Source organism: Neolamprologus multifasciatus, chromosome 18, assembly GCF_963576455.1.
Source record: "Neolamprologus multifasciatus chromosome 18, fNeoMul1.2, whole genome shotgun sequence".
NCBI classification, from domain to species: domain Eukaryota; kingdom Metazoa; phylum Chordata; class Actinopteri; order Cichliformes; family Cichlidae; genus Neolamprologus; species Neolamprologus multifasciatus.
In genome coordinates this window covers 5124219-5148369 of record NC_140456.1, presented here as the reverse complement: position 1 = coordinate 5148369, position 24151 = coordinate 5124219, and the positions used below count along the sequence as shown (strand labels likewise).

At 40.6% G+C, this 24151-nt stretch overlaps 2 protein-coding genes across 4 annotated transcripts in view; one reads left to right on the top strand and one right to left on the bottom strand.

Annotated features, from left to right (window-relative positions):
• Positions 1-6366: 6366 nt before the first annotated feature.
• LOC146497167 (E3 ubiquitin/ISG15 ligase TRIM25-like) lies at positions 6367-8877 on the top strand. 2 transcript variants are annotated; one of them, XM_085140753.1, is made up of 2 exons: positions 6369-7527; positions 8235-8306. In XM_085140753.1, exons 1-2 carry the CDS (start codon positions 6745-6747, stop codon positions 8289-8291), a joined length of 840 nt encoding a protein of 279 aa, XP_084996879.1. In that variant the 5' UTR covers positions 6369-6744; the 3' UTR covers positions 8292-8306. The 2 variants fall into 2 exon arrangements, with proteins under 2 accessions (XP_084996878.1, XP_084996879.1); XM_085140752.1 differs by having other exon boundaries at positions 6367-8877.
• A 1878-nt stretch (positions 8878-10755) lies between these two features.
• LOC146497165 (uncharacterized) overlaps positions 10756-24151 on the bottom strand; it is a 49593-nt gene continuing 36197 nt past the window's right edge. The window contains exons 6-7 of one of the 2 annotated variants that reach the window (XM_085140656.1): positions 11869-12078; positions 10756-11401 (exon numbers count right to left, since the gene is read on the bottom strand). In XM_085140656.1, the coding sequence (XP_084996782.1) occupies positions 11127-11401; positions 11869-12078 (485 nt within the window). In that variant the 3' untranslated portion in view covers positions 10756-11126. Of the gene's footprint in view, positions 11402-11868; positions 12079-19508; positions 21780-24151 lie in introns of those variants that run through there. The other variant, XM_085140655.1, reaches the window with a different exon arrangement.

The window sequence follows — 24151 nt, the reverse complement described above, 5'->3', positions numbered from 1 at the left end:
GAGGAGAGAAAAGTTAATGATCGGAGGGAAAATCAGAGTGAGTGACCAGGAGAAAACAACTTCTAATCTGTTTTCCAGGAGTATTGGAAACTGGTGAGCAGGAGAAGAAGCAGATGAGATGGTGGAAATCCAGAGGAGCGTGATGCCAGACAGGTCAGTATTCCAGAGAGTGAGATCAGCAGCCAATGGACGAGGTAGGTAACTCTAAGGTATTGAGGTAAGTGACATGGGCTAGTGGCGTGACCACTTGGAGGGAGAATCAAAACATAGAACAGAATTTCTACATGACCTGGTGACAACCACAAGGTAGCTGACAGACTGGCTGAGAACTGGTGGAGACTAGTGATGGCCCGCTTGAAGCTGAAGCTCCAGTGCGCGTGTCAAAAAAATCAACACACTGCTTCAGAAGCACTGTGTCGAAGCTTGATTCGTTTGGCCAGAGTCACGTGATCAGTGACGTTCGAAGCTTCATTTAGAGCCTAACTGCTTCGGTATCTGATTCAATGGTTTATAAGGAAGCGAATCATTCGCAGGATTTGTGGAGTGTTTTAATGGTGACAGCGACCACTGATCAGTCCACTGAGAGATTTGGAGCCAGCGAGGAATAGAGGAGGTTCTGTTGTGTGGGAGAATTTTGAGTTGATTTTTGTCAATCGGGTGAGTTTTCCAGCTTTGTGTTCTGGCCGTTTGCTTTTGTTTTGTGCGTGTTTATTATATCTGAAAATGGGAAAAAGGTAAAATGTCAAATCTGCTTCCATAATATAAATATCATTAAATAACTTTAGAAAAACTTCCACTTGACTCTTTACATGTAATGTTGTAAAAATATATATTTTATTGTTTAATTACTCTGACAATGTTAGTCTGCCAAATGTGCAGCAATTTAATTTATTTATTCTCTTCAGCTGATAGTTTGTGGGGCCCAGGTAGACTGTATAACTGCATCTCTACCAGTTTCTCTGCACTCCAGCCTCCTCTGTGCCATGTGAAGGGATTTTCCTTAAAGCAGGAGAAATTATCTCCACAAAAAGGAACAGGTTCGGCCATCGCACACTACAACAAATTCTCTTTTTAAATAAAAATGGAAAGGGTTACCTTAAATGCATCATGTTTTTAATTGGCAAGTTCATAAGCATTTTCCTTTTCCAGTTCACAATCAATTCTACCCCCAGGTCAAAAATATGTCTGGGAAAATTTCCCTAATATAATATTATTTATAAATACACCCGTCTAGCGATTAATTGCATAAGTGCATGGAGGCAAGACCTCAGAGCAGAAGCATACTCCATAATGTGTTGTACATTATTATATGTATATATTATATGTAACGTGGTATTTTTCAATTATTGTATTTACCAACATCAAGAAGTCACAAGCAAAGAAAGACCACACCATGGTGCATATTTAAACAAGGAGAGTTTACTGGTCAAAACTATTTATTAAATAAATAAAACACATTTTTTTTTAACCACCAAAAATACACGTTCAAAGCAACACAACAGCGGCCCAATATCAGACAGAATTCCACTCAGTAGAGTGGGCAATCACAATGAAGCAGTTGGTTTTATTTTGTGGATTCAAGCTGCTCTTCATATTTTTGGCCACCAGATGTCACCAGAGAGGACTGTGTTGAAAAGGTTCAAGTAATGAACCGTTTTTCAATACAAGCTTCAGTGCTTCAGAAAGCTTCATTTGGCCATCACTAGTGGAGACACTGCTGTTAAATACATCTCCTGCTGATTGGAGGCAGGTGTGGACTCCAAGCTCCACCCAGGCCGACAATGCAGGACCAGGCCTGAGTGGAAAAACACTAAACACTCACACAGACTATGACATCAAGGACTCTGCAAAGAATCAGATGCTGGAAGGAGAAAAAGAGACAAAGTAATGGGCAGAATTGGAAAAACATCTTGATGAAATATGGAAAATGTGGGAAAAGAAGGATTTTCTTCCACATTTCCAGGAGCACCAGTTGTAAATGACCTTTAAATTTGGTAAATATTTTTACGTTTGTTTGAAAGGTACTTCGGTTTTATTTTGAAATCCATGCTTTTATTTTGAAACAGGAAACTGGCGAAAAACCGTTAAAGGGCTTGTTAGTAACGTTTCTTTTAGGATATGGAAAATAGTGTGCCTTAAAGTGAAAAATATGTACGTTTCCTTTGCCAATTAGTACCTGGCTGACAGTGGCACAAGGTTTGTTAATGTTTCCTTTAACGGAATAAGTTACGTGCAATCAAAATGTCGTTTAATAGAGTTTGTGTTGTTAACCTTCACCTTGACCTTTATGTGTAGTTGTAAGTTAGTGAGGTGATATAATGAATTGAGTGATGTAAATTTGATGTATATGCTATATGTGAGCAGGAGAAATTTGTTTCCTTTGATGTTATGGTATTAATATTGCTGGTTTTGTTTTGCTCCAAGCTCTTACAGTGTCTTCACTGAATGTTTCAATAAAAACCTTTCCAATAAAACCTCTGAAGCATCAGTATAAGAGACCACCATTCAGCCAGGGATGCTACACCAGTCCTACTAATGATGCAATAGAAGCCTTGCATAAAAAAAAATCAAATGAGGAACATTCTATGGGGTGCTGCCAGTGTATCGAGCCACCTGGGGGGCTCTTCAACTGGTGGGAGAGGCTGTTATATCTTTGCAGGAGGTCTCCTCTCTCAAGGAACTCAGTCTGCAAGTGGGGGAGAGATATAGGACAGGTGGAGGAAGAACTCAGCCTGGGTGTCTATTGTCTTGTGTTTTCTGGGAAATGAGTGGATGATGGGGTGGGTGCAGTTTTCTCTGTGGTGGGGTCGGGTGGACTGCCCTGGGCTCTGTCGGGCCGGGTGGTACTGCTGAACTGTGCCCCAGTCCGGATGGGCCTGGGCCCCCTTGCCCTGGTGGGTTGCAGAGTATGGGGGTGTCTACTGAGGTCAGTGGGAGGGGCCTTGGGGTAAAGATGTGTCACCAGGGTCCCCTCTGTCCCCTTCTGGCTGCCCGAGCCTCAATTTTATCTTACAACTTAGACATTCACATTACTCACACTCTCATAACACATACATATAGGACCTTGGGGGTGGGCACGCTACATGGCATCCAGAAGACCATCAGGGTGTACAACCTCACCCCTGGTACCGTGGCCCACCTCTCAATTTTAAATGCACCTATACATTGAGGGATATCAGGAGGGGCTATGTGCTTAGCTGCTGCTCTCTGGCAGGTAGTTGCATGCCCTCCTGGGTTTTAAATGCCCCCTCTAGGGGCAAGGGTACCTAGACCTTAGATTAGATTATCCATTCATCTATCTATTCGCTTCTGCTTATTCTTTTCAGGGTCGCGGGGGGCGCTGGAGCCTATCCCAGCTGAATTCATTCCCTGAAAAAAATACACTGCACCCAAAATATTTCATAGTTCAGCAATGCTGATGAATATAATAAACTTAAACCTACACCATCCTCTCTATTCTGGCTGTAGGAGCCATTTTTGGGTTCATACCTTATGTGGCCGCTAGAGGTCACCTTTTCCTGTTTTCATATGGCTGGTTCATGTAAAGGTAGCACGTAATCGGTGTCAGGTGTGTTGTTAATTGTAAGAAGGCAAACAGTGGCTTTGTCCCAATTCAGGGTCTGCACGCTTGAAGTACGCGCACTACGCGTACTACGTACGGTGCGTACTAGAAGTACGAGAAGTGAGGAAGTGAGAGGCTTGTGAAATGGGACAGTCTAGCCTTCGTCGCGCTGTTCAGGTTGCCTAGCAACCATGATACTAACCACGAGAAACGCGAGATTGTGTGACATAAATGAAGGAGAAAAAAATGTTTTGTTGGTCATTCATTTTTGTCATGACATCACTTTGATTAGTTGAGTATCTGAGGCTGAGACCACAGGACTGTAAAACATGATTGTTGGGATTCATTTCTGTACTGAACAGTCATTACAAGAGTAGTGAGTAAATAACAATTAGCTCTTGTTGTTCATGAGACTAAAATCATCTCACTGTGGTAATGTAAATATAATATGGCCAATATTATAGTATTGTCAGATTATTATAACATATACATACACATATACATACACACATACACATACATATACATACATATATATATATATATACACACATACATATACATACATATATATATATATACATACATACATACATAGAGGCTGAAAGTACAAACATCACTAATGTCACACAACTTTGCCACATGTGGCCAACAGCAATGTTTTAATGTTCTTTGTTATTAAACATTCGCACATAATTAAGTGATGTCATATTCAGTACTTACTTTTGACAGTTCACTCTTCGGCCGCTCCCTTCTGCCGTATGTTGTGGCAAAATTATCCACACCCACCACCGCGCTATGAATTGTGGGATATATGGGACCACGAAGCGTGCACCGGACTGTCACTACCCGATCCGTACCGGAAACCCGATCGGTACCCCGCATGCGCAAATCTTATGTCACTTCCTCTCTTTGCCAACATTGCGACATTCAATATATTTGAATGCTACGGTTAGCCCCCAGTTAGCTCCTAGCATTTCTCAACAGCTCTGCCTCCTTTTCGACTGCCCGGGACATTTAAACAATAGATAATCCGTATACAAACAAATTCATGCTTTTCTCCTCAACAGAGAGCGTCCCCCGATTGAACAACAGCGCCGTAAAATAAGAAGAATGGCGCCTAATTACAGACTTAATAATATTGACTTAGCAATGTGTCACGTGAAGATTCATCAGCCAGATGAAGTGTTTACTGACAATTAACAGTGATAGCGGACATCATCATCACCATACTAATCAATCCTCTCCACACAGACAAGCATAAACACACTCGACTATCATTAAATCAAATTTAACACACGTTTGTAATGACGCTAATTCAGGTTACAATAGGATTCATTCGCTCGATCAGCAGGTGGCAGTATCCTCGTACACTGGGGAGTAAACTGCCATTAAACGAACAGAAGAAGAAGAAAACATCTGCACATGCGCGGTACGGATCGGGTAGACCCGATTTGTACGGTCCGACTTTGCACATGCGCAGTAAGGATCGGGGAGTCCTGATCCGTAACTATCTTTTTATTTTTTGTTTTCGTCTACATTGTACTGAAATGCTTCATTATTGCAAACATTTTAAGATATACTCATTATTCTTAACATTTTGACAGATACTCTGACCCATAACTATCGTAAAACGCTACGACCGGAAGTAGACACCTTTCGCGCATGCGGGGTACCGATCAGGTTTCCGGTACAGATCGGGTAGTGACACGGACCACGCTTGATATTTGGGGAAATCGACGGCGCATTTGGAGTATGCGTTTGAAGTACACTTCGAAATGGGACAGCCGTCGTCGCGTGGCGGTGACGTAATCGCACTTAAAATGCATACTTCAAGCGTGCAGACCCTGAATTGGGACACAGCAAGTTTGTGACCGCTGCGCTGTTATGTTAAAATCTTGTTGGAATAAACACAAAAAAGGACAAGATAAGAACTTACAGGTTTCTTTGAAAAATACTTTCTTATATCCAGGTTCTTCCTCTTTGCTGCCGTCCTCCTCGCAGCGCAGGCTTGCCGCTGCTGAAACTAAACAGAGCTCCAATCACATTGGCCATATTTGTCACATGACGTAGGACTCCAGTAGAGAACGTAATTTAACTCTTTCTGCACCGCTGGGTGAATGAGACGCTAACAGATCGTTTTTTTCTTTCTATCGGGTTTGTTTTTCTTTCAAATTATTGGTGGGGACAATTCAATAATCGCTGGATATTGGTGGGTCCCTTCCGTCCATGCCAAATCTACGCCCTTGGACTGAACAGTCGTTTAGCTTCTAGTTTAATCGGCTTTGCTGTGTAATCTTTGCTGCCAACAGTGTAGTGAAACATTTAAGCTGTACATGAAAGTTAATGTGTAATTATGATGATCTTTACCACAAAGATTTTAAATGAAAGAATAAACAAAGGGCATGAAAACTGATTCTTATGTCTACTGTGTATCTTCAGTGTGAATGTTGAGTTATATTTGAGTGTCTGCATTTAAAGCACATATTAATGTATTGTTTTGAAATCCATGGTGGTACACAGGAAAAATTACTAAAGAATGTAGAATTAGAACACTATCTGTGTTTGTTTTTTTTAAATAGTTTTACATATATTTTACTATTTAAAAAAATACTCAAGAAATCAAGCTTGCTGCCTGTCTTGTACAGTAATTTCATTTGAACATAGGTTTGATTTAGTGGAGTCAGTTGTTCCCATGCATCATTCTGTAAGTGTGAGAATGAACTACGATTAGAAAATGTCAAAATATAAAGTGTGATTTATTTTTATTCATCACAGCATCCTAAACTTTGCTGAACTTTTTGAAATATAGAATAAACTCACTGAGTGTTGACTGTCACATTTCAAAGCACCAAGTAAAGATAAACTATTAAACTTTAACTGGGTCAGACTTGTTACTGCATGTTGTAACCAAACATACCACACCCTGCATCATGTGATTGGCTCTTGGTCGCTCTGTAAAAACATTTCTTTAGCGCCTCCCTTCACAGATGTGTCTGTATCAGGATGGGTCTAAACAACATGGTGTAAATGCAGTTGCTGGTGAGCCTCATTTCCTGTAGGAGGTGAAAAAGAGCAGAGATCTGTTTCCCTTCAGAGCACAGAGGTTGTTTCTGTTCAGAGGAAGTGAAACTGTCTGACAGTCACTGAGAGACGGTGAAACGGCACAGCACACGAATCAAATGGATCAAACAAAAATCTGCTGTTCAGTCTGTTTGGATCTACTGAAGGATCCGGTGACTATTCCCTGTGGACACAGCTACTGCATGAACTGTATTAAAAGCTTCTGGGATGAAGAGGAAAAGAAGAAAATCTACAGCTGCCCTCAGTGCAGACAGACTTTCACACCGAGGCCTGTCCTGGTGAAAAGCACCATGTTAGCAGATTTAGTGGAGGAGCTGAAGAAGACTGGACTCCAAGCTGCTCCTGCTGATCACTGCTATGCTGGACCTGAAGATGTGGCCTGTGATTTGTGCTCTGGCATCAAGCTAAAAGCTGTGAAATCCTGTCTGGTGTGTTTGGTCTCTTACTGTGAGAAACACCTTCAGCCTCATTATGATGTGGTTCAATTAAAGAAACACAAGCTGGTGGAGCCCTCCAAGAAGCTCCAGGAGAACATCTGCTCTCGTCATGATGAGGTGATGAAGATGTTCTGTCGTACTGATCAGCAGAGTATCTGTTATCTCTGCTCTGTGGATGAACATAAAGGCCACGACACAGTCTCAGCTGCAGCAGAAAGGACTGAGAGGCAGAGAGAGCTGGAGGTGAGTCGACAAAACATCCAGCAGAGAATCCAGGACAGAGAGAAAGATGTGAAGCTGCTTCAACAGGAGGTGGAGGCCATCAATCAGTCTGCTGATCAAACAGTGGAGCACAGTGAGAAGATCTTCACTGAGCTGATCCATCTCATCCAGAAAAGAAGCTCTGATGTGAAGCAGCAGATCAGATCCCAGCAGGAAACTGAAGTGAGTCGAGTCAAAGAGCTTCAGGAGAAGCTGGAGCAGGAGATCACTGAGCTGAAGAGGAAAGATGCTGAGCTGAAGCAGCTCTCACACACAGAGGATCACATCCAGTTTCTACACAACTACCCCTCACTGTCAGCACTCAGTGAGTCTACAGACTCATCCAGCATCAATATCCGTCCTCTGAGCTACTTTGAGGATGTGACAGCAGCTGTGTCAGAGGTCAGAGATAAACTACAGGACATTCTGAGAGAGGAATGGACAAACATCTCACTGACAGTCACTGAAGTGGATGTTTTACTGTCAGATCCACCAGAGCCAAAGACCAGAGCTGGATTCTTAAAATATTCAAAGGAAATCTCACTGGATCCAAACACAGCAAACAAACAGCTGTTATTATCAGAGGGGAACAGAAAAGCAACATTTATGGAACAACAACAGTCTTATTCTGATCATCCAGACAGATTCACTGACAGGTTTCAGGTCCTGAGTAGAGAGAGTCTGACTGGACGTTGTTACTGGGAGGTGGAGTGGAGAGGGGGAGGAGTTTATGTAGCAGTCGCATACAAGAGTATCAGCAGAAAAGGAGATGGTAATGAATGCTGGTTTGGACGTAATGACAAATCTTGGTCATTATATTGTTACAACAACAGTTATACATTTTGGTACAACAACATCCAAACTCGTGTCTCAGGTCCTCGTTCCTCCAGAGTAGGAGTGTACCTGGATCACAGAGCAGGTATTTTGTCCTTCTACAGCGTCTCTGAAACCGTGACTCTCCTCCACAGAGTCCAGACCACATTCACTCAGCCGCTCTATGCTGGACTGAAGTTTTACGATTATTGTAGTTATGGAGACACAGCTGAGTTGATTAAAGTGAAATAGACTGAAGTCGTTCATATTGTGGGTTTAAATCTGTATTTTAGTTTCATTTTATTTTCTCTCCATCATTTCTGCACAGAGATCAGCTGTCAGTCAAACATTATGGGTGGTACCTCCACATCTTCTAGTTGTTCTCTTGATGTTTCTGAGTTTTTAAAGGAGATCTTTCCTGTGACTGTTTATGGAGGCTATCACTGCTCATCATCATTTTGATTTACTAAAATATTTCTCCACATGAAAATGTAAACTTCTCTATCCTCTAAATGTTTCTGGAATATTTGTATTGAAAAATGTCGACATTTCTCTTTATGAGTATGGCAGACCATGTGTGTGTGTTTGTGTTTGTGTTTGTCAAAATCATCAAACAAATGAGGAAAAACTGTGATTTTAATGAATGAATTCATATATTGTGTTGATGTTTTATTGTGTGAATAAACTGGAAGGTTTGACTATAAATCAAACTTTGAACAAAGTCTTTTCTTCTGTCTTCATTCCAGGATCTCACTCAAATCTGATGCAGAAAATATGAAACTAATCTGAGAGAATAACTGAAGCAGTTTTCCTCCTGAAGCATCACAAAGTTCAGAGTTCATGTTTAGAGCAGAAGATTCAGCAGTCGCTCTGTGACCTTTCAACTTTCTTCACTAAAACAGCTTCATTACAGAGAAACAAGTCACATTTTCTTCATGTTCTTAAGTCCTTTCAGATGTTTGTAATGGTCCTTGAATGCAGCATCAGTGTCGCAGGTTTAAAAGGTCACTTTCTGTTGTGTTCAAAGATTTCCTTCAGATATGGTCTTTAATCAGTAAAGCCAGTGATACAGCAGTGTGCTTGAGTTTTGCAGGTTTAACTTTTCTTCTTTTTGTTTTTTAAATATTTATTAATGTTTATTTATTCTAATGTCTGTGCTTGTGATGCAGCAGTTCCTTAACTTATCTTTGATCTCATCTGAAGTTCAAAAGCTCTTTTTTCAAACAAACAGAAGCCAGTATTCTAAAGAGTTCATATTTATTTATTTATTGAGCTTTCAGGTGAATATTTAAATTTAAACTACATACTGTCTCAACCAATGGTTTCAAACTGATCCTGAGTGAGTACATCTAAAAATAAAGAAATAAAAACTGGCTCCTTTTACATTTGTATTACTGTTACTTTCTGAAAAAGACTCACATAAAGCAGATTTATCACAAGCAAACATCAAGACACATCCTTCATGGCTTAAAGTTGCAGTGGGACTCTTTCACCATCTGGTGGTTGTACAATTTTCTCTCGTCTCTTATTTGTTGTGTGTGATCAGGACAATTCTGGAGAAGATGAGCCTGCAGGGGAAAGTCACCCCCTGCAGGACAGAAGGAAATGGGATATCTTAAAAATACAAAGTATGTATTTGTGATATCAAGAAGATAATCCTTAAGAACACAAGTTAATAAATGCAATTACTAAGAGTTGTGTTGTATTTATTTGCTTCCTTCGAAGCATGCTACCCCTGAACTTGGACACAGCCCCAGAGAACATGACTGGGGAAACATGGATAACATGACAGGAAGAGGAACACAGAATGAAACATGTCTGACCAGAGTTCCGACAGGTCTTGTGCGCCACAGTTGCTCTATCATGTGACGCATACTGCTCTGACGTGCTAAGGTCATGAGCTGGGTTACGCCATGTTGCAAGTTTTGTGAGGTGCTTTTGTGATATTTAATGGATCGGATTACATTTTTTTATTTCTCTCCGATATCCGATCCAGTAATTTAGGTCAGTATCAGACTAATACCGATACGTAATATTGGATCAGTCCATCCCTATTACAGACATTCATCAACAGCTGCCTCCAACAAGTCCTCTGCTCTATTTACCAGAAAAGATTACAAACTGCAGACAAGAACAAACCAGGAACCAATAGCAATACCAATCCTGAAAAGAAAGTATTGTTGGATTGGCCTCACCCTCAGGAAGTCCACCAATAAAATCACTACACAGGCCTTGTGCTGGAATCCAAAGGGACAGAAGAAGAAAGTAAGATCCAGAAACACATGGCACAAGGACAACTATCATAGTCTTGTGTGGTTTATGAAAAGCTTAGTTTCAAATCGATATTACATTTTTAAATTGATCATTGAGCCCTAATGGGAATAATTATGTTATTCACAAAAGGTCCAGTGGATGTACTCAGTCATAATGTACAGGGGTGCCTCCAGAATTTTTTCATGTGGGTGGCCATATGGGGGCTACTGAAAACATTGAGGTGGCACACCAAAAGCATAATTTAAATTTTTTTTTTTTATATATATGATCTTGTTAAATATAGGCCACTTAAAAAATGTGGCCAAAAAAAGAAAAGAATTACATGTCTATTCATTTCCTGTTATTAAATGTGATACTGCCTAGTTTGTCCCTTGCTGCTGCAGCTCGTGAGGGACAAACAAAGTGACAATGCGAATGACAAAAAAGGTATATGCAGGAATAAATAACAAGGTAATGTTTCAACTCATTGTAGGGAGTCTTCCTCTCTCTTGGGCTCAAGTTTATTACAATTATGACGAACTTAGGACAGTCCTGACAGGAGCGACATTGGAAGGGCTAGACATTTTGGCTCTTAGAATATTAATTCAGTTTCCTTGTTGCAGTTGGTGCTTAGATTCGTCATATGTCTCAATAACATATCTCTGAGGTCTGATTAGGACCCAACATGAGTTAGATTTCTTAATACAAAACTGAATCTATCTATTAAGGTTTTGCATACCTATTTTGTGCAAGTTTACTTCAGGGTTCCACATGATGCCCAGCTCCTGCCCGGTCCAGATGATGATGCCATTGGTTTCCTGCTTCAGTGAAAGCTGGTCTTCTTCCTGATTGGTGGAGATTTCCTCTTGTTCATCTTTAATCTGTGGAGGATCTGTGTCCTGCTGGTGCAGACTGGAGTTCCTTTCCTGGCTACAGACCTGCGGGTCATCCAGATCCTCATTTTCCTTACAATCATGTTGCTGTGAGAGGTCTTGATGGACACAACACAAGAAATAAGTTACACTGTGAGCAGGTCTCTCAGGTATGTGAGCGATATTTAAGGTGCACAAATGTTTTAAATATTATCTCTCATGCGGTGAACAGCAAAGAATTCTGTTTACATGCAGAAAGTCATCATTTATGAGGCGTACAACTTGGTCCTTGTGGCCAATGATCCACGTTTTTCATTGTCTCAATGTTTTTCCTATATTCTGAGTACAGTTCTGGGCCAACATGGCTTAAATCTATATGGAGGAAATGTTTGTTTTTTATCGAACAAACATACGATTTTAAACCCAGTTTTTATTTTACTGTGCTAACAGAAAACACGTCTTCAGTGAGGTAGTATGCCAGACGTTATTACACACCACGTGTCTTTATGATGTCATCACCTGACATTTTGATATGAGTCATATTCATCTCTGTATTATGAAATCTGTATATTACAGTTTTACATACCTACTGTGGTCAGCTTTACTCCAGATTTCCACAACACATGCAGCTCTTCTCCAGTCCACACATTAACGCCTTCAACCTCCTGTTCAAGCTGCTCTCCGTCCTCACTGCTGCACATTTCCTCCTGTTCCTCTCTAGTCTGTGGAGGCTCTGGGTCCTCCTGGTTGAGACTGGAGCTCCTCTCCTGGTCAAAGACCTGCTGATCATCCAGACCTTCATCAACAAAGGGACACAAGAAAATGGTGACTAATGTGATGATAAGAAAGATCAAGAAAGATTAAAAGGGTCATCTATTGAGAATCAAGCTTATGGTTTCATAAGCTGGGGTCTCATTTTTAGATGTGACTGCCAGTGATCATCACACAATGTGAAAAAACAAACAACCAAACAAATGATAAGTAAAATAATCTGAATATGATAATCAAAGCTTAAAGGATTTTAAGAAGGCAGATAATGAACGCTGTTAATTCTAACATTTTAATAATAAATATACACTCACTGGTCACTTAATCATGTACATATTGCTAATACTAGATTAGAGCCTCTTTCGTCCTCAGAGCTGACTTAATTCTTTGTGGAGATTCAGCAAAGTGATGGAAACGTTCCTCAGATATTTGTGGTCTATATTGACAGGAAAGCTCCACACAGCTGCTGCATATCTGTCAACTTCACATCCATGATGCAATCCCGCCACATCCAAAGGTGCTCTATTGGATTGATAGCTTGTGACTCTGGAGACCACCCGAGTACAGTAAACTCACTGTCATTTTAAGGGCACTGCATATTTAGACTTTTTCAGACTATTCTCTGTAAATCATACAGATATTTGTGCTGGAAATGTAAACAGATCAGCAGTTTCTGAAACACTCAGATCAGCCAACCAACACCCACACCACGATCAAAGTGATTTCAATCACCATCACTGATCGCTACATGCTGAAATGCATGGGCTGCTGCCATCTGATTGGCTGATTACATTTTGGATTAAAGAGTAGCTGAACAGGTGTACCTAACAAAGTGGCCATAAGTATGTTTACATAGACGCAGTGTTAAGGAGTAATGGCATACATGTACCAGCGTTATGCATTTAAAATACAAAACATGAGTAACTGTATTCCATTACAGTTACTGCTTACATTGGTGATAGAATACAGTTACTTTGTTGAAATAAATGGATTACACTGCGGTCTTTTCCCGTTTCACATGCTACGCCATCCCCTCTCTAATTTTGTTAATTTCACACATTGCCGGAAACTCAAACAAAACATGCAATAAGAGGCTCTACTGCAAGTGTCCTGGTTATGTTGTTGGCTTACACAATGGACCTAGCAAAACAAGCTGCTGTCTGCTCTAAAAGCTCCACCTCCAACCTAAAGAAACATCTTTAAGTAAGTTCTATTTTAAAGACTAAGACTAAGACTAAGACCAAAATCTCATATCCCAATATAAGACATCTCTCATGATTATTTGCAGTTAGCAGGTTGTTAATGTTATCCATCAAGTCTAACCGCCTGAAGTCTATGAACAAACCTTAGCTCACGTCAGCTAACAATGTTAGCTCAGTGGCGAGTAGCCTCCATTAATAGTAATAAATCACACAGCAATAGTACATTCATGTAGTTTTAATAAGCATGGCAATATATCAAGTAATCCAAAGTATTCAGAAAACATTACAAACATTGAGTAACTTAACAGAATACGTTACAAACCCCATTTTGGGCCATGTACTCTATAATCTGTAGTGGAAAACAATTTAAAAGTGATCTTCCCAACACTGGATAGATGTAACTGTGGTGTGATATTATTTTAGATCAATGTATTTATTCTCTACTGATTATCAAATGTCAGAGCTCTGTTCTCTATCCTCACATTCCAAATGCTTCCAAAGCACCTCCAGGAATTGTCCACATGCCCACGTGAATCACATGATGATCCCGCAACCCCCACACCTTCACAGATTTATACACCTGTATTGTGTGACTTTATCCAGGGGCTGATATCCAGCAGTCTTAGCTGACTAATCTCCTCCTCATAGCGGACGATCGTTTTATCAAACTCTGAGAAGATTTCTTCTGCAGCAGAAGTTAATCTCTCCTTGATAAATTTTCTCAGATTCTGAACTGAAGACATTATTGCAACACTAGCGTCTCCAAACTTCACGCAGGGTCGCGATAGAATCTCTGAGTGGCGACATTGCTGCTATTCTTCTTCTTTTGTTGTACTTACGGTAGACTGGAGATACCAGGCGTAATACTGCCCTCATCAGGTCAGTCCAACAAAAATCGAATCCTGACATAAAGTCTGGTACTTGATTTAACCATGGTACTATAATCATAAAGATAAAGATAAAGAATTTATGGTTACCAATGATCCAAGTTGAAGAATGACTGTAATGCCCATCTCTCACAATTCATTATGCTTAAGGTCTCATTCTGGGGATCATCAAAACATGCTTTTCTGACTTACGTGCCTCACATCACACTGTTCCTTCATTTTCATCACAGCTGTAGTAAAGTACGGATGCTTTGTTCTCCGGAGAGAGAGAGCGTGGCCCAAATGCGAGACACATTACGGAGTCAAGAATTGCTTTTCACTACTTTATTGTGTATTTACAATTATGGCAACGTGGTATCAGTCTAGGAGCTCTGGTTCTGCCGTGTGAGTGATAATGAGTATCAGGGTAAAAGGCACTGCAACAGAGGAGAGGAAAAGTTAATGATCGGAGGGGAAATCTGCGTGAGTGACCAGTAGAAAACAACTTCTAATCTGAAGGATCCTTCAAATGCCCTATTTGGAGGCAATGACGTCACAGCGACGCAACGAAGGCTGTCCAAATTTGCTGCTGTTACAACCAAATATCCCCTGTGGGACAATTAAAGGATTATTCTACTCTATTATTCTGTACTGACCTTGTTTTTCTCTGCTCAGAGTAAACTTCTGGATGTTGTTGCTCTACATAACCATAACATGCCCTTGTTCATTTGCTGATCCACCCACAGCTTCTCTGTTTAGGTTCAATTGCCCGCCTTCCTGCCCAGTACTCTGACATTCTTGGATTTTACTCCTTGGATTTCCTCTATGCCTCACCTGGATCACCTGACCCTCTATGCAACAAAGTAAGGCTGTGTCCCAATTGAGAGACCGCACGCTTGAAGTACACATTTTGAGTGCGATTATGTCACCGCCACGTGACGACGATTGTCCCAATTCGAAATGTACTTCAAATGCATACTCCAAATGCGCCGTCGATTTTCCCAAATATCAAGCGTGGTCCGGTGCACGCTTCGTGGTCCCATATATCCCACAATTCATAGCACGTCGGTGGGTGTGGATAATTTTGCCGCAAAATACCCCACAAGAATGGCGCTCCCCAGTGGCTGCAGCCAGACGGCAGAAGTGAGCGGCCAAAGAGTGAACTGTCAAAAGTAAGTACTGAATATTATGTCACTTATTTATGTGCAAATGTTTAATAACGAAGAACATTAAAACATTACTGTTGGCCACATGTCGGCAAAGTTATGTGACATTAGTGATGTTTGTACTTTCAGCGTTTACTTTGTTTTAAAGCCTCTACTTCTAAATATATATATAGTCGACCTTAATCTTACAGAGAATGTGATGATTTGATGGATAATTAAAGTCAGTCATATATCCACAAACACAACAAGCTGAAAGTCAGTGATGCTGCTCGGTTTGCAGTCCTGAACATCACGGCACAAGCAGGATTCACTGCACTGTTAATGTTAGCTATGTTATATTGCTGCCTCTGTTCGGTGGTGTCGAGACAAACGGACTTTAACGTGCGTTTGAACGAGCTGACGGTTCACTCGTTAAGCTGAAAGAAAGATGCTTTAATCACAGGAGTCACACATGTGTCCACTGTACCATCTGGGAACTCTTCTTGTTTCGTAATAACACAAACAATGAATCCTCCTTCTCTTGTGCTGTTTTGTAGCAGTGTGTACACCTGAGACTGTCACCTGTGTGTCTGTCCTGCACTCTCTCTCTTTTTCTTTCTCTCTGATTGTGGAATAAAAGTATGAACATGTATTTATAAGTTACACTTGTGTTTGAATCCTGCAGTTTATCACACATTTGATTTCCATGTGTGACAACTGCAAGTGTCCAGAGTGAGGACAGACTGAGGGACCCACTGCTGCACATCATCTGTGAGGCTTTGCACCCCTGATGATCCACCAGGACAAACTCAGCAGTGTGTGAGGAAGAGGAGGCGGAAGAGCCAGCAGCAGCTGACAGATGGAGAGAATAGACAGACTGTTCCCTGTTTGTGAAGGACTGCTAGAAAAGTTTAAAATAACTAATTGTCTGTCCTGAATCAGTCTTATTAGGTAATGTTAATATAATTTTATCATTCCAGTGTTTTCAGTGTGGGAGAAAGTACTCAGGGCCTTCAAGTTAAACACTATGAAAGGCAGAAACAAGTTTAATATATCAGTCTACTCTTCATTCTGTCAGAAACAGTTTTCACAGCTTGTACATTTTCCTTTTTACACATGTATGTAAGCAGCATTGAGCCAAATGTAATAATGCCAACATATCAAACAAACAATATTTGTCTCTTATGTATAATACATCTATATATTCACTGTCAAATATAGTTGTCTTTGAGTGAAGATTTAAGGTGATAGGAAATATAAATAACTGCAACTTGAATCTTTGACCCACAGTGAGATGATTTTAGTCTCATGAACAACATTAGCTAATTGTTATTTACTAACTAATCTTGAAATGACTGTTCAGTACAGAAATTAAGCCCAACTATCATGTTTTACAGTCCCGTGGTCTCAGCCTCAGATACTCAACTAATCAAAGTGATGTCATGACAAAAATGAATGACCAACAAAACTTTTTTTCTCCTTCATTTATGTCACACAATGCTGTATGAAACGTTTCTCGCGATTAGTATCATGGTTGCAAGGCAAACTGGACAGCGCGACGAAGGCTAGACCGTCCCATTTCACAAGCCTCTCACTTTTGCACTTCTCGTACTTATAGTACGCACCGTATGTAGTACGCGTAGTGCGCGTACTTCAAGCGTGCGGTCTCTTAATTGGGACACAGCCTAAGACTGTTTACTAATTGCAACCTACACTCTGCAGCTGGAATACTTTCTAACACCTGTTTTCCTTGTTTTAGTGACTCTGAGAATTTCACCACGTAACTTCCCTCTGCCCCACACTGCACGGTTCCTGCACTGGATGTTACCCAGTATCGGGTTCCCGAGGTTCCCTCATGGACCCCCTCATGGTTCACGTAGTGATTACCTGCACCTCGTTTCACAGCTAATGTTTGTGACTTTCATAGTGTTGTTATAGTGTATCACAGTAATACTCTCATTCATAGTGATTCATAGAAGTGTTGAAGTTGTACTTACAGTTTTGTAACAGGAGTCTTCATTTCCACAGTAGTATTTTCATTCACAGTGAAAGATTGAATTGTCTGAGTACAAGATTCATGGTTTACTTATGCGCTTTAAGTTTACGGTCCTCTTGTTTAGTGCATCTTTCTGTTCACTTTGTACGTCTGCACATACTCTGTAATAAAAGTTTATTTTACTCCCAGTCTCTGTCTGCATTTGAGTCCATTTTCTCACTTTGGCCCCTCGGCTCTGACACTGTCCTTTTTCTACAAAGGAGAAAAAAGAGAATTACTAATGAACTACAATCTAAGACTGGATGACATGAGAAAAATCCAGCAACATTCCAGAAAAACCGACACCTTCAACATTTTGACGCAGCAACACTGTCATACCCTCGGGTGTCGGTGATTAGCATTTAGCTTTCCTTCCTGCTTTAAGAGCAGATCACCACTGGGTGTTGTATTCAGGGCTTGATTCTGCTTCTCCCCACCTGAAGCTTATTCTACTAACAGGGAAACTTGTAGAGCCCAATTTCAATAGGCTATTCAAAACCGAATAGCTTATTTTAAACTGAAAATAATACAATGAAATTAAAATCGACACTAAACTCAAAACAACAATTCTTAATGTTTCATATTCTGAGTCGATATACAAAACAGGACTGAAAGGAAAAGCAGTTTCTGTTTTTTCTCCTTCAGTTTTTCATTTTAAATAATCGCACTTTGGTTTCCTGCAACTGTGAATTTCCTAAAAATTTTTCTGTTGTTTTGCTGCATTGCACTAGAACAGCATACAAATGTTGAAGGGTCAAATCCTAGATCAGTGATTCAAATAATATCCCTGTCACTGAACAAATATCATGCTTTATTAGTAACAAATTTAGAAACCCTGTTTTCATTTGTTTCTCCTTTGAAGCCAAGGATTGCAATCCTGTGCTTATATCTTAAAGAAGTGAACTTCAATTTTTGACTAAGAAATTACTTGAATTTGTATATTATATCACAGATGAGCTTTTCTACAGTAAATTGTTACACCTCGGCCTAGAAGAAACAGGAGCACAACACAAAAAAACAAAAACGAAGGAAAGATAACGCCCCTTATCCCAAGGAAAGACCAACGCTGCCACAGGATTGCGCTTTCAGAGCAACCAGATATTTTATTAATTTCAAAAGCTAGTGAGCCTGATGACTGTCAGACCCAGGACATGTTTCTTTATATTATTCTATGTTCTATCTGTTCTATATATCCTGTTTATTCTGTTATGTCTCTTGTTTAGGCTTGCCATTTGTTAGGGTTTTGTTCTGTGCCTGCCTACTCCCACTTCTCTGTGTTCCCTCTGTCTGTCCATGATGTCACTGTGTCTGCTTGTGAGTCTGTCTGTTAAGTTCAGTGTCTTGTCTGGTTTGTTATGTCTGTAAGTTTCCTGTTATATTCTGAAGGTCTTTGTCTCATGTAAGTGTGGTCAGTTTACGTTTCCCCTGTCTCGTCAGCTCTGATTTCTCCCAGATGTGTTCCCCTCCTGTCTCCCATCCCTTGGTTACTGCTGTGTGTATTTAAGCCTTGTGTGTTCTCCTGCCTGTTGCTGGTTCGTCTGCGTTAATTACCTGTGTCAACCTCTGTTCCTCCCTGCATGTTTCTATGTTCTCCGGGTCTCCAGTCAGCGCTTCAGGTTTGTTTTGTTATTTTTTACAGTTTAGGTTATGCTTAGTTTCCTACACACCTCCACCGTTTCCGTTTGTATCTCCACCTTCTCAATAAAACTTCCCTGCATCTCAGCTGCCAGCATCTTGGGTCCTAGTTAAATTTCACACAGCTCACCCCACGAGCCATGACACCTCCTAAGGAATTGTTGACTGCATTAATTAAGTCAACTGTGATGTCTAATTGGCTAACTTAATCTGAAAATACCATCGCAGATTTGTTTGAACAATCTGTCTTCACGTCACTGATGGTGGTATAGAAAAGTCTTAGACATGCTCTTGGCAGACAGGGGAGGTGTGTGTTCATTCCATTCCATTCACTTATCCTTTTTCAGGGTCGCAGGGGGCGCTGGAGCCTATCCAAGCTGTCATAGGGCGAGAGGCGGGGTACACGCTGGACAGGTCGCCAGCCTGTCGCAGGGCCAAAACACAGGGACAGACAACTATTCGCACTCACATTCACTCTTGCATGTCTTTGGACGGTGGGAGGAAGCCGGAGTACCCGGAGGGAACCCACGCAAACACGGAGAGACAATGCAAACTCCACACAGAAAGACCCCGTGTTGTTGATTCAGGCTTTTGGAACACAATTTAATCCAAAACATAAAATTTACAGGAGATGAGTGAAGTGTGATGCCAACAGTTTTATTGAACATACAAGATTAACAAAGATTTAGAAGAAAGAAAAGCCCACTAGGGTGTTCGCCATAAGCACATGCACATGCCAATCAAGATAAATAAAGACGACGACTTCCGGGACTCTTCTGAGGTCCTTTTACAAAACAACAGCTGGGTATCAACAGGTGCTCACATAACAGTAGTGCAAGCTATGTTAAAAATATGAATAATAAATGACCTAAGTATATGGGTCACAAACAATACGAGAACTTGAATCAACCGCCTAATTCCCTTTCCATTTACAAAGCACTTCCCATTAATGTCAATCCAGTATATAAATTCATTAAAAAAGACAAAATCCCAACAGGAGTCCTGGCAGTGTGCAAGTTAGCGAACAGTGCACAGTTAGTAAACTTTCTTATGCTTTAAACACCTTCAAACTGTGAACTTCAGAGAAAAAACTGGTTTCAATAAAGGCTACCGCATATACACAGGTAGTTTTTTAAACTGATTTTTCCAAGTGTGATTCTGAGAAATAGTTATTTTATTTAATGAAGAAACTTCAGTAAAGACAAAGCCCATAAACAATAATAAATGACGTCAGAAAAAGGTGATGAAGGTGCACACATTTTATGTTGCGAGACGAACAGTTTTTCTTACTCCATGTGTGAAAAGAGAAACTGAGCTTCCGAAAACCTTTCAAAATGAAGGTTTTTTTTTTCTTCAAATGTTCATTTTTAAATGATCCAGACACAGTTTATGTGTTCTAACATCAACATTTTCTAAGAATGTAGCATGGTTTCCCAAATCATTTTCAAATGTACTAAAGTCGTAAAATGTTTACCACACATGCTACAAGAATGTGGCTTCTCACCTGTGTGAATTTGCGTGTGTCTTTAAGTGACTCTTCCTAGTAAATCTTTTCCCACAGGTGCTACAAGAATGTTGCTTCTCACCTGTGTGAACTCGCATGTGTGCTTTCAAATAGGATTTTACAGAAAATCTTTTCCCACAGGTGCTACAAGAATGTGGCTTCTCACCTGTGTGAATTTGCATGTGACGCTTCAAGTTAACCTTATGAGTAAATCTTATCCCACAGGTGGTACAGGAATGTGGCTTCTCACCTGTGTGAACTCGCATGTGACTCTTCAACTGGCCCTTCAGAGTAAATCTTTTCCCACAGGTGCTACAAGAGTGTGGCTTCTCACCTATGTGAATTTGCATGTGACTCTTCAAGTGAGCCTTCTGAGTAAATCTTATCCCACAGGTGGTACAGGAATGTGGCTTCTCACCTGTGTGAACTCGCATGTGTACTTTCAAATTTGACTTAAGAAGAAATCTTTTCCCACAGGTGCTACAAGAATGTGGCTTCTCACCTGTGTGAATTTGCATGTGACTCTTCAAGTTAACCTTCTGAGTAAATCTTATCCCACAGGTGGTACAGGAATATGGCTTCTCACCTGTGTGAAGTTGCATGTGTGCTTTCAAATAGGATTTTACAGAAAATCTTTTCCCACAGGTGCTACAAGAATGTGGCTTCTCACCTGTGTGAATTTGCATGTGACTCTTCAAGTTAACCTTATGAGTAAATCTTATCCCACAGGTGGTACAGGAATGTGGCTTCTCACCTGTGTGAATTTGCATGTGACTCTTCAAGTTAACCTTATGAGTAAATCTTATCCCACAGGTGGTACAGGAATGTGGCTTCTCACCTGTGTGAATTTGCATGTGACTCTTCAAGTGAGCCTTCTGAGTAAATCTTTTCCCACAGGTGCTACAGCAATGTGGCTTCTCACCTGTGTGAATTTGCATGTGTTTAGTCAAGTCTGACTTCCGGCTAAATCTTTTCCCACAGGTTCTACATAACTTAGCTTTCTTGGAATTTTGAACTGACAGGCCTGATACAATTTGCTCCGACTTATTTCTGTGTGAGTTACCATCTTTGCTTTCATCCTGATCTGTGTCAGGAGAGTTGTGAGAAAGGAGCTGGTTACAGCATGGTTCTGATTCACTGTGGTCACTTTTTTCATAAGATGGAAAATTTGCAGTCTCCTGCATTAGTACAAGCGGTTTTTCCTCTTCAGTGGTACTGAGTTCCTCCTGTTCCTCTTTAATCTGTGAAGGATCCTCCTGGCCTAAACTGGAGGTCTTCTCCTGGTTACAGACCTGCTGATTTGTGTGCCCCTCCTCGTCCTTACAGTCATGTTGAGGAAAATCTGAAGGGACAGATCAAAAAGCATACATTTTTTGCCTTAACCATTAGCAAATCTCCACATGATTTGCATTAGATATACCAATGAAATATATACCAATGAAAGGCATGTTGTGGGGAGAAACAGTTTTGCTGACTCTGTGAAAACCATTTTGGCTGCTCATTTACAAACTCTACAAATAATTTAAACAGACCATCTACGATGAGAAAATAAAAACAATACATAATCAAACCAACAACAAAGTCGTATCCCTGAAATATTTTAATCTAAGTGCACAAAACATTTATAAGTTTATTTAAAATTAGTTAAAAACTTTACAGGACACTCACTGCAGGATTTTTTGTTGTTTGGATTGTTTTTTTGTTTTGTTTTTTAGATTAACCATTCATTGCCTGAAAGTTGGGGAGAATGGGAGGTAGAACCTTCAACTTTCAGGACCCTCTTCTGTGGAAACAGCTGCCAGTTTGGATTTGGAAGACAGACACCCTCTCTACTTTTAAGATTAGGCTTAGGTCAGTACTGTTGGGGCAGTTAGCATTCTCTTAAAGTCTCTTTGTATGTCTTACTGTCTGGTGGCCTCTTGTTGGTTTACATTATGGTGAACACTAGAAATACTGACTTTTTTTTCTGGTGTAAGTCCCTGCCACTAGATTTACTAACCCCGTGCAAATTTGCGTAAATTCCCTGAACCTAACACCTACTAGCACCCCAATATATATATATATATATATATATATATATTAGGGGTGCAACGATACTCGTATCGATATCGAACCGTTCGATACAGTGCTTTCGGTTCGGTACGCATATGTATCGAACGATACAACATTTTTAATTTATTTTATCAACTTTCCTTCTGACGATGCTGTCTGTGTTGAGCGCTCAGTGGATCTGCGCTCGACAGTGCAGCCTAGGCGGAGTAGTCGAACACAGATTCACTGAGCGCAGGGCAAGCTAGAGACAGAAGCTAGGCTAGTTGCAACATGGCAAATTGAACCTCCTCCACCCTCATTCACATCTGGCGTTTGGAACTATTTTGGTTTTCATGTGACGTATGACCCTGAAGGTAAGCGTGTCATGGACAAAAGTAAAACAGTATGTTGGATGTGCCAGCAATGCTCAATTGGTGGGAACTAGTGTGTTAGCGCAGTTAGCTCGTTAATGTGTTGACGTCTTCCAGCCCCACTCTTGAGGCGATCCGCGGTAGCTCGTTAACGGAGATTTGCCGTGTTGTGACATTAATGTAATTTCAGATTAACGCTGACAGCACTAGTGGGAAGCCCAGAAGAAGCGTATAGTATAGCTTTTATTTTGGAAAGAGACATTTCTCCATAATAAACTCTCTTTTCCAAAGATGAGTGATTCCTCAATCAGATACAGGGCTCGCAAAATCGCTAGCCCGACGTCCTGGGGCTTTTTTCCAGTCGGGCTACCAAAATCTATCTCTGCCCTGCCCGTCGGCCTATCGTAGGAAGGAAAAATATATGTCAATGCTTTTGCATTCTTTCGGAAATGTAGCTGGGTAATTATGTCATTGGCATCGGCCACTGTCAATATGTGACATACTGAAATCACGTTTGAATTTGCGCTTGTTTTCTGCTTTCACTTTGCAATCGCGTGAACTGTGTATAGAGAGCGACAGTACTGATTGGTGAGTGATGATAATTTGCGCACCAATTCCTCTGACATCGTCTTATCAATCGTTAGCTTACTATGCAAACATGACAAGTGAAATCTCCCGCAGCTTAAACATGTGAGAGGTTGATCGCGCAGAGAATCGCTGAGCGTTATGTTAGTGCGTGTGTAAAAGCAGCAGGATATATATTTTAGTTCTGCTGAGCCAAATAAGACAGGTCAGGGTGAAGAAGTGACAAAACGCAAAAGTTATGACAAATCAGACTATAAGACAAAAAGAAAGTGCAGCTTTATGGTTTCATGGACAAAAGAATTTCTGTGGCTGCAATATGACGAGCTAAATAACCAGGGCTGCACATAAGTGGTCCGCAGGTGCGCATTCGCTGTCAAAATAAAAAACGTGCACAAGATAAGAAGTTGCAACGTGTGTTTGCGTACATAAGATTTTCTGGAGGAGGACAGACATTTGTTTAGAACTCTTAAAGATGTCAAAGAAGCTCCTTTAAGCAATTACTGTGATGTTCCTCCACCTCCAAAGAAATGTCAGGAGTCCGAACCACAAAAGAAGCGCGTATTCTCGGAAAAGTGGTTGCAGGAGGTGAGCTGGCTTCAAACAAATGATGAACGCACAGAGATGTGGTGCAGAATGTGTCGTGAAAATTTAATAAATGACAAATTAATAAAAAGGCATGAACATTTTTTTTGTATCGAAAAAATATCGAACCGTGACACCAAAGTAT

Bases quoted from the DNA above. Each gene is read 5' to 3' on its own strand.
- LOC146497167 (XM_085140752.1), top strand. From the start codon at position 6,745: ATGGATCAAACAAAAATCTGCTGTTCAGTCTGTTTGGATCTACTGAAG.